The sequence below is a fragment of the Tupaia chinensis genome, unplaced genomic scaffold (assembly GCF_000334495.1).
Source record: "Tupaia chinensis unplaced genomic scaffold, TupChi_1.0 Scaffold000567_2, whole genome shotgun sequence".
In the NCBI taxonomy this organism is placed as follows: domain Eukaryota; kingdom Metazoa; phylum Chordata; class Mammalia; order Scandentia; family Tupaiidae; genus Tupaia; species Tupaia belangeri.
This window is the reverse complement of record NW_006160081.1, coordinates 250,152-260,732: the sequence shown is the minus strand read 5'-3', so window position 1 is coordinate 260,732 and position 10,581 is coordinate 250,152. Positions and strand designations below refer to the sequence as shown.

Genomic DNA, 10,581 nt, shown 5'->3' with positions numbered 1-10,581 from the left:
GCCATATAGAATATTGAAACACACAAATGTGGTTGTGTTCTAATGAAACTTTATTAAAAAATTGGAGGGTGAGCTGTACTTTACTGACTATGACCTAGAATGATAGTCTTTATTTTACTCTGTCATTCTTATTTTTTCTCTGTCAAGAGTTGAAAAGCCAGAGCAACTTGATGACTATAAGTGAATTTGAGTCTGGTGTAATTGTGAGCACAGTGGTGATTTGGGAATATACTTCTCCAAACTTTTGTTAAGAATAGAAATCAGATGGCTTTTTGAGGGGTGAGCCTGCTTGGCCAAAGCTTGTCATTGTTCAAAAAGTAGAACAGGCTGAGTTTTTCATCTGGATAAATGGATAGATGATGGGATCCTAAGCAGGACAAGCTCCCTCCTCTGGGAAAGGGGCAGGGTGAAGGGTATGTGTTGGCCTTGGGTGGGGCCGCATTAAGCTTGAGTCTTGGACAAGTGGGGGGACTTGGACAATTACGCCATATCAGTGTGTCCAATTGGTTCTCTAAAATAAAACAACAATGCAGGAAAAGTTTTTTCCCCTCTCTGCTTCCACTGAGGAAGCAAGTTAAGAAATTTGTTCATTGTTGGACTTCTCTCTTAAGCAAATGTAAACACTCATTGAGGAAACAATGGAATCTGGAGCTGTATGGCCACTTTTATGTATCACTCATTTTCGTTATGGTGGGATGGCCATAGTCGCAGGAAGTCACCTCATTATATTGGGCATTTTTCTACTTTATAGGACCAGAAATTTCTCTAACATGTATAAGGGGAAAAAACCTACAAAAATATAGGAAATGGTGTTTTAAAACATTGCGTTAGCTGAGTTGACATCACTCTAGTTTATTTTCAGAAAGATGAAGCTGAAGATTATTAAAGAGTTATCTTAACATTTCAAACTATAATATTGTTTTTCTTTGCTCTGTTATCACAGGAAATAAAGAAAGAGATGAAGAAAGACCCTCTCTCAAACAAAGCTCCAGAAAAGCCCATGCACGAAGTAGCCGGTGGAAACTCTTTGCTGTCTTCTGAAACAATTTTAAGAACCAACAAGAGAGGTATGGAAAAGGAGAAAGAGCCTCCTCCATGCACGCAAACAAAATTGGAAACTTCTAGCTGAACTCTGTCAAATTTCACATTGCTAAAACATTGAATGATGTTTCCCTTTTGGTTTTTGGTATACATTTTGGACACACCTACATGCACGTGTGCACACGCACATGACAAATAACTATACAGTAACTGTAATAAAGAGAAATAATTAAAATATATCTTGGCAAGAGAAAAAAAGGACCAAATTTGTAGATGATAGTTTTGCTAGGGCTTTGGGTTTCATTTTCATATCTATTTTTATGGGTGAAAGGTAAAGTTATAAAATGCTATGGTACAGGCCTGAGTTGTGTGTGTCTGACCACACTCTCCTTTTCATTGAAGGCAAACTTTATCAAAGTCTCTCTCTCCCTAACTGCTGGGCTCCCAGACCTTGCCTTTCTGGGTTTATGAGGCAGAACATGCAGAGATACAACTAACACATCCATTTGACTGGGAAGCTTTTAACAATTTTTTCCCCCTTTTTGAAACCACCAGGCAAAATTTCAGGTATCAGCTTGTCGGAGATTTTTTTTCTTTTTTTTTTTGCCTGTAGTAATAGCCTTGGAGATAATTGTTGTTTGCAGCGATGTGAGAGAGAATATAAGATTGCAGAGGTTACCCTACTCAAGTTTACACTGTGGGTACAACAGGTTCCCTTCGTTTTTCCAGACTTTGGTCCAGCCTGGGCACTTGCTGAGCATGCCCTGTGGGTTAGTGTTCAGCTGCCAGCTTTTCACAGGCGTATTACTTCCTTAGAGAGAAATGAAGAGCTGTTCGAAAGCAGAGGCAGGAAATGTATTAGCAAAGGGTTCCATTAACAAGGAAAAAAGAAGGCAAGTTTACATAACCATGGGGAAGAACAGCTAATCTTTCATAAAATTAAGACAGCATAAGAATTTGTCTAATAAACTGCCCATTGACCAGAGTGCTCGAAACATTAGCTTTGTGTCTTTCTTCCTTCCTGCCTCTTCCTCTATCCCCTCCAGCTGCCCTGGGTTACATTTCCTTTTTTTGAATTATTCAGATAAAATGTTGGCTAGAAGCCCATACTGGTTAGCATCTATAGAATTTTCTTTTTTTTCTTTTCTTTTAATCCCTTTCTATCAAAACAGGGTATTTCCCATTTTAAGAATTAAGTTCACTTTACTATGAAACTATAGTCTTTCCAAAAAGTGCCTCTTGCATTCTTGTGAACAAGCCCCGAAGCTCCTGAGACCTGCACTCATTGCACTTGGAGAGCTTGAGGTCAGTGCATCTCTCTACTGAGGTTCCAAATCACCCTGGCTGGTCTGAGCCCTCCCATTCCTCTGGCCTGACCCAGCAATCACACTCTCATTGGCCAACAACAAAGCCTCTCCAGCCAGCCATGTTTTCATAAAGTCAATAAGAGACTTAGGTAATTAATTTAACAAGGGAAGGAATTAATTAAGGTAAGGAATTAAAGTAATTATCTGAATGAGTTCAGTAAAACTACCTGAGAACTTTAAATCAACAAAGAAACAGAACTTTTTAGATAATCATGTCTTTACAACTGGAAATTTGACCTTTGAGTTCTCCTAAGGAATTTTTGCAGTCACCAAAAAATGGAATTAAAAGGGGTGGCTCACTGACTTCCATTCCTTTTTAAAAGCCTTCTGCCTTAGGTCTACAGCCTGACTATAACCAACTTTGTACTCTCAGGCATTTTATGTATCGAACATGCCAGTGGCTAGAAGACCTGAGTACATGGAAGCGTTCTGTAAATATGAAGCACATAATGGACCATCTTCATTCTGTCCAAAGCTTCACACTGACCTCCTGGGTCACCTGGGCCAAACATAAATTTCCAGCTGAAGGGAAGCATTGTGTACCAGGACCAGTGCTGCCTTGGGCCCTCCCCCACCCACTAAGACTAACAGTATTCTACCACTCCTTATAATAAACAGCGGGGGTAGATTGATTGGCCTTGTCAGGCCAGATAAATAGTTCATTGTACTGAGCTCAAAAGCAACATTTTTTCCCACCCAAAATCAATGAAAAAACACTTTTTTCCCCCTTAAAACTGGGATCTGAGGCTACATCTGTGGGATGATTCTAGTTACTTGTAAACACTTCTATCCAAATAATTTTTAGTTTTATAAGTTATCTTAAATGACCAAAGTCTCCCTGCCCCTTTGTTTTTATCAGACTTTGTTTCTAGATACCTTTTGGGTGTTTTGGTCTATTACAGTTGTTATGGCTGTTAGGGCAGTTGCTTTCAGGGCTTATTAATGACTGGATTTGATTTGCTAATGTGGGATCTTTGAGTGTATAAGTCCACCTTGTTATTTAGCCTTGGACCCTGTGAGAATTTAACAGAATTAACACAAGTTCTTTTCCTTCAGCTTTGGCAAAGATGAGCTAACTATTTTCTTTATCTGGGCCTTATCATTTGATAAAACTTACAATTGACTAATAAAGAACAATTGAAGTCTATTTCTATTATGAATCTGAAATTGAACCACTTCATTGGTTCCTGAACTTGAGATAGGCTTAGCTGGAAGAAGTTTGTCTGATTGTGTCCAGCTATATTTGTATTTTGTGATGTGATTCATTTTACAACAGTTGCAATCAGATTGTAATGTTTCACAATCTGGGATGAGCTCTCCCTCCCTAGGTACCTGCACAAGGCCAGAAGATACCCTGGGCTTAAAGAAAGCTATTCATAGCTTTGAGAAAAGATCAGGACTGTGGAAACATGAGTTTAGGGACTGGTTAGTTTCAGTTTTCAGCTGTAACCTTTGCAGATTTCTACATTTGATTTAGGGAGGTATTAATATGACTCCATGGGCTTTTCGTTTGAGAAGATGTGACTGAAGTGGAGAGAGAAAACAGGCCCTCCTGGTTAGTTTGGCAGCCATGAGCTATCCATTCCGGGTTTTAAAACCTTAAGAACAGTTGTGCCTGCTGCTACCTTTGGCCCCTTCTCTGGTCTTTACCCAAGTCACTGTGAAGAAGCTTCCTGTTTGAAACAAGCCTTTCCTGAGGAATAACAAGTCATTTTTCATTTAGGCTTGCAGTGTGAATGTTGTATATCCTAAAATTAGCCCAAACTACAGTATGTTGATGTATTACAGCCAGAAAATATGAAAATTTTCCTTGGAGCCAAAGACATTCTCATGAACCAGAAAATACTCATCTGTTTTCTTCTGAGAATGATTTATTCTTTTATTTCTTCGATCATCCTATCAGTGTAGGAGAATGATGGGCCCTCCTAAAGCGGAGCATTTGTAGGTAAAGGGATTCTTTTTAAAAGCACCCAAAACTCAAGTTTAGAAGTAAAATGGAATAAAATGAAAGTTTTGACATTTAATAGCAAATGCCTTTAATATGTTCTTGAAAATCTGCAGTGAACTTTGTCTATTTGAATATGGATTCTTTTCTACTTGAATTTAAAAGGAAATAAAAAAAAATAAGTTGGGGGCTGGTTCTGTGGTCTGGTGGTTAAAGGAGATGGATTCCACATGGCTGATCATGCCATTCGAATCCTGGCCCCAGCGACTTGAAAACCACTCCAGGTGCATGTGCTTGTGTGCCCCAAATCTCAATAGGATGCAGAAATGGAGGAGAAGAGATTGTGGTGTGACGGCACCCCACTAGGGGGATGATTTCTCCCTCTTCCTCTCCCTCGTTTTCTGCCTCTCTCTGGCAAGAGCACACACACTCTGGAAAATTAAAGTAGTAATAATAATAATAATAATAATAATAATAATAATAATAATAATTGGGTTTCATCCTTAGCAGAATTTCCTGACTAACTTTATCCTTGTGATTTTTTAAGTATTCAGGCTGTAATCAATACCCCACTGGCCTGTATGAGGACCAGATTCTGTTTCAGAGCTCTGTTGGCATCATTAGCTGACCACATGGGCAAGATGTGTCTCTGCCTCTCTCTGAACCCCTCTAGCTGCCTGTAATTTTGGACATTGCTCCCTCCGCAGTTTTTGATGGATACTAATGAATTTTCAGTGACATGTGTTTATTGCATGCCTACTGTGCACCTGGCCCTGTGCTTGGTGCCGAGGCAGATATAAAAGCTAGAAAACCACCAGCCAGTCCTGCCTGCAAACAGTTCCAGTCTGTCATGTCACTTGGGAAATGTTGAGAAAGTGCTGCACATTTCTTATGTCTTTTGAATGGCAAGGTGGGGGTATGTCTCTTTTTTACTTCTGTCATTCTGAATGTGAAGCCACTCCGTGGGTTTCTGGTTAGCTTTATATGTCCTTGTTTCTATTTCCAGTTTATCATGAATTCAGTGTTTGGTAAGTCTCTATTGTATTTTGCACATTTATTATTCTTTGCTGTTACTGTTCTTGTCATGCTCTCCTGATATCAAATGTATTTTATAATCATCTTTTTAAGTCGCGCTGCTACTTTGGCATCTGCCTTCTGAAAGATAAACTGCTTTTACCATCTTTATTTAAGGTCTGTTATGCATTGCATTTTATTGCTCCTTCCAGAGATAAATGCTGAGAACTCTGGCATTTTATAAGATGTTATTTGTAACAGGCCCAACTCTGATGCTGTGAGGTGAGATCTTCTGCCTCACGTGAGATTCAGGGGAACATATAGGGGAGGGTTGCTCTCAGAATTAGTATGTGAGTATAACTTGATTATGGAACATTGCTCTGTGGGTTTGTTTCTAGTGTGTTTTGTCCTTCAGACAAGATTGACTGAAAAGTTTTATTTAGCAGTGGGATTAATGACTGCTCAGCCTCTGGTGACACACTGTTGCTTTAAAAGTTAGTGCAGACGTTTTTCGGCATTCATTTGTGTGTGGATGGGTGATACGTACATGCCCTTCTATGTTACCCTGGGCCTCATATTTGCTGCACAGAAGGGCTCTTCATTTTGGTCTGCTTCCTGTAGCTGTCAAAAGAATGTTACTTAATGGTTATTCTTCTTTTCCTCATTTTAGCACTACTTATCCTAATCCCTAAACAGATCTGAACAAGCAACCTCTCTCCCTTGTCCCCTTACCCTTAGGAGAAATGTTTTAGCATTTACTTGGCTGCCCAAAATAATATTCCTGAGATACCTGTTGGACTTGTTTGTGAGACTGTGGGTGAGGGTATGAGTGTGTGCACCTGTGTGCAAACACACATATGCTGGCACTGAACGCTCAGCATGACTCCGAAGCTGTGGCATAGATCTTGGTAGGCCATGGGCTTTTTGTTGGAAATGAAACTATAAACAAAAGATTGAAAAAAGTGTCCTTAATAAAGAGAATGTCGACTACTTTGGTTCTCCAGTGGTTTCTTCTTTAAGGTAGATGCAAAATATGGGAATGTATTTGTAGAAATGAGACCATTTCTTTCAAATTTCCTATGGAATAAACAAATGTGAATTCCCCTGTCAACTAGGCATCTGAAAATGTGGCCTTTGGGGTTAGACTTTTCTTCGAGTCCCCAAATCACCTGTTGATTTTGTCTAAGGAACTGGCTTTTAAGGACTAACAGAAGTGTAAGGATCGGCAGAAAGCATTATTTCATATGAAAGCTCTTGGCTATCACCTGAGATGGTCCTTCCTAGAGGAAACCAAAGTAAAGTTTGCAGCTGGGAGTGAATGAGAATGAGGATGATGGGTAGTCGTTCAATAATATATACCTCTCTGTGAGTGTACCCGTATATGAATCTATAGTATTTTTTCCCACAGTGGGCCTTCATTCTTGAAAGCTGGATAATAAAGAGCCTTCAAAAAATCTTTTAAATTAACTGATCCCTGGCTACATTTATGGCAGGTTTTATTAGGAACCCATGTTAGTACCAGGGATTGATGGATTACACATTGCTCTTGTTCATTTTCTTACCTGAGTAGTATTGCCTATTGGGCCTAGAGGTGTAGATAGTGGAATGGGTGGGAAAAAAACCATAGGGGTATTGTTATTGTACATTCTCTGTACATTTTTATGTGTGAGTCACTGAACAAATCGGTTTTTTAGAATTTTTCTTCTGTTATATTTATTTTCTTTCAATCTCTGTGTATTGGTTTCAAGACTTTAACACTAGCGTAATGAGTGTCCATGGAATAGTTGTGGTTTTAAACTATCCAGGTCCACCCAGAATACTATGCATGAAGTCAGCTTTTGGTGGTGGCTCCACCTGGTGGTTCTCCCAGGAAACTTCTCCTCTTGCCCACCTCCTTTTCTTTGTTCTTAAGAGAATCTTATTCCAGGATGCCTTTGGTTCCTGTGACTCACACAATTCATACGATTTCATCTCAGACCCACAGATTCTCACATTACACATATATTCTCTTTTTATATTGTAATTTATGGTTTACATATATCTGTTGTGTATCTTTGTGGGGGTACAGCATGGTTTTTAAAGCATGTATCCCATCAAGGATCATGCATTCTTTGTTAATCATTTTCTTCTGACCTACCACCTCCCTACACATATATTCTCTTTAGTTCCTTTCCTTCTTTCCTGCAATTATTATTGAACTCATAGAATATGGTTCCTGGTCCTTGTTCTATTTGTGATACTCCCACTGACCAAGATTATTGTTGATAAACATTAAAAAAAATGGATACCAATTGGCAGAATAATGGTAATGCACTGCCGAAGTGATGCTGGATACCTATGGAAGATCATGGGTTGGGTTTCCCCAACCACCTGTGCTTACAGAGAGTGTGTGCCTCTCATCCTTGATTGGTTGGCAAGGCTGGGGACAGGGAATCATGGCCTGAGACCCTGTTGAGGGTGCTTGTCTGTCCTCTCTCTCACTCTCATGAAAAAAATACACTTTAAAATATTTTTTTAATTACAAGGTCTCCTGAAGACATTGCTCTAGGTATAAATATTGATTTGGATACAATAAAAGATCATACTAAACCCCCTGTAAGTAAGCCAAAAGTCTCCTCCTTAATAGCTCTAAGTACCCTTAACTGCTTCTTCACTTCTTGTTGAACTCATTTTTTTCCCTCAATGAAGCAATCTTTTATTAGAGATGTTTTCAATTGCCAGCAGGTGGTAAAAGTAAAAACCCTGCTGACTTTGTTGGCTCCATTATTGTTTGTAAATTCTCTACAGGCATAGACTGCCCCCACTTAGTATACCACTGAGCTTAAGTATTTTTAAGAAACAAAAAGTCTTTTCTTTAATCTCATTATTTTCCAGTTTTCATTAGTTGATAATATTGCAGATGTGCTTTAATTTAGCTACATTGTGGGGTAGTCTGAGAACTTAATCACCAATTATAACTGTTTCTGTGGGAAAATGCATTTAGAATTCTAAATATTCTACATAGACTTGTCAGTCCGGCCTCCTATTTTGCTTTTTTATATTGCTGGCATGAGCTTTGGGTTAACCTTTTAGAAATCAGAGAATCTGGGGTCTGGGGAAAAACATTTGAAGGAGGGATATGAAGACAGCATTGTTGAGACAGGGAGGTAGTGTTATTATATTTTGATCAACTCGATCGGGGAGAAATGTTCACATATTAAAATGATCACCTTGTAAGCTAAATAATGTGATTGAATGTATTAAAAAATGTAAATAAAAATAAAAATAATAAAACAACAAAAAATTTAAAAAAAAAACAGAGAACCTGTATAACTGAGGACACCAAATGTTTGATCATGTTGTGACACACAGTACAGAATGCTGGAACTGCATAAGCTTCCATACAGTACACCAGGCTCTGAGGCTAGCTCTGAGTTTGACTACATTGCACCATTGTAGACTTCTTTTCATGAGACCTAAGTTTGACCTGAGTGTGCTTGAGTTTGTCTGTAGAAGGCATGTTGTAAAAAAGGAGTGTTATTCTATATTTCTGTCTACTAGAGAGGAGTAGTTGTGCAACAAACACAACACGCTCAGATAGAAACCAGGCCAGCAGTTCCCAGTGTGTTGTGTGGATTTATAGCCCTCCAAAACGTTTCACAAAAGAGGGATTGGGGTTGGGGGAGACAGACATACAAAGAGAGAAAGAAAATTGCCTCTCTGGTCAAATTTTAGCTACAGCTGCAGCATTAACACCCTTGTAGAAATCGACATGCATATTAGCATATTACAGGCTCTCAGATGTCCTATGGTAGAGAGACCTGCTTATCTTTGATCACAGACCACATTTTGTTGGATACTAGTTAGGACTCTACAGTGCGATGTGCTGGGCTTTCAAATGCAGGGCAAGGAGCTGTCTAAGTATTGTTAAGATAATCTTCAGATTCTACCGCACATGGGAATGTTAGAGTGAGTGAGTGGAGATGATAATGCTGGCACCAAGAGAAATGACTGAAGAGCCTTCTAAAGCCTGTGGCCATAGAAACAGATGATGCTAGAATATTCCCTGAATCTGAAGCTTGAAAGCCAGTCCTTTTGGTAGTTTTTCAAGTAAGAAGTTAAAGGAATTTTTCCCCTGATCATTTCTTGGAACCTTGTGTCTAAGAGTATCTCCTTGGACCTGGTTTAGGTAGGAAAACTGTGCTGAGGCAGCCTGACCCAGTGACCAGTGAAGCCAGGTTGTTCAGATCTACCTGAGACTTAGATCAGTGTTGAACCTTTGATTCCAGGAGTGGTTTTTATAATGATCACGGGCCCCACATGGTCCATATGGTCCCCTTGCCTTCTCTACCTGCTTTAACTGAAAGACAGGACACCTTTGCTTTTCTTGATACCATGAAAACCTTGAATGTATGTAAAGAAGAGCTCTGCTCATTCTCTCCCTACTAACGAGAGATTGGCTACCATTTTGAGTTCAGGTGAGAAATCTACATGTGGGACTATAAGAAGAAGCCACATAGCTTGCTTGTTTAGAGTTCTGGGGTCCATAGAATTGCTGAGGTGACTGAGAATCCCTGGTGCAGGGACCCAGACACACTTACTGACGTGCTAGGCAAGTGGACATGGAGTCTTTGCCTGGGGGACCTGAGAGGACACCCCTTGGATCTGGGGGACTGACCTCTGGTGAGCCCTACATGAGACCCTCCGTTCCAAAGAAATTTTTCTGGGTAGGGAGCTGGGAGATCAATGGAAGGTAATGACTGAGAGGTGCATGATGGTTAGAAGCTGGTTGCATTGGTTGCATTGTTGGGGATAGCAGCAATATTTACTCATAGCTCTGGAAAAGGGGCATTTTCTTTCCATTATATCTTGATCTGTCCTCACAGCTTGGTTCCCTGATGTCACATGGCAGCTTCAACTTAGTCTTTGGGAAAGCTGGGAGATCAATGGAAGGTAATGACTGAGAGGTGCATGATGGTTAGAAGCTGGTTGCATTGGTTGCATTGTTGGGGATAGCAGCAATATTTACTCATAGCTCTGGAAAAGGGGCATTTTCTTTCCATTATATCTTGATCTGTCCTCACAGCTTGGTTCCCTGATGTCACATGGCAGCTTCAACTTAGTCTTTGGGAACTTGGCTTTTTGTGCTTGTGAAGCCTTGGAAATGTCATGCCCAAACAATGAAGACATTTCATGGCTCACCTCCATAACCCATCGTCCGGCTTACCGCCAGCC

The 10,581-nt window shown here is 39.9% G+C and overlaps 1 protein-coding gene across 4 annotated transcripts in view; it reads left to right on the top strand.

Annotated features, from left to right (window-relative positions):
• Nucleotides 1-943: 943 nt before the first annotated feature.
• Nucleotides 944-10,581, top strand: part of SH3KBP1 (SH3 domain containing kinase binding protein 1) — a gene marked incomplete at its 5' end in the record, with an annotated part of 236,129 nt that continues 226,491 nt past the window's right edge. For all 4 annotated transcript variants that reach the window (XM_027775482.1, XM_014591386.1, XM_006157986.2 and 1 more), the window contains 1 exon segment: nt 944-1,067. In XM_027775482.1, coding sequence (XP_027631283.1) covers nt 944-1,067 — 124 coding nt within the window.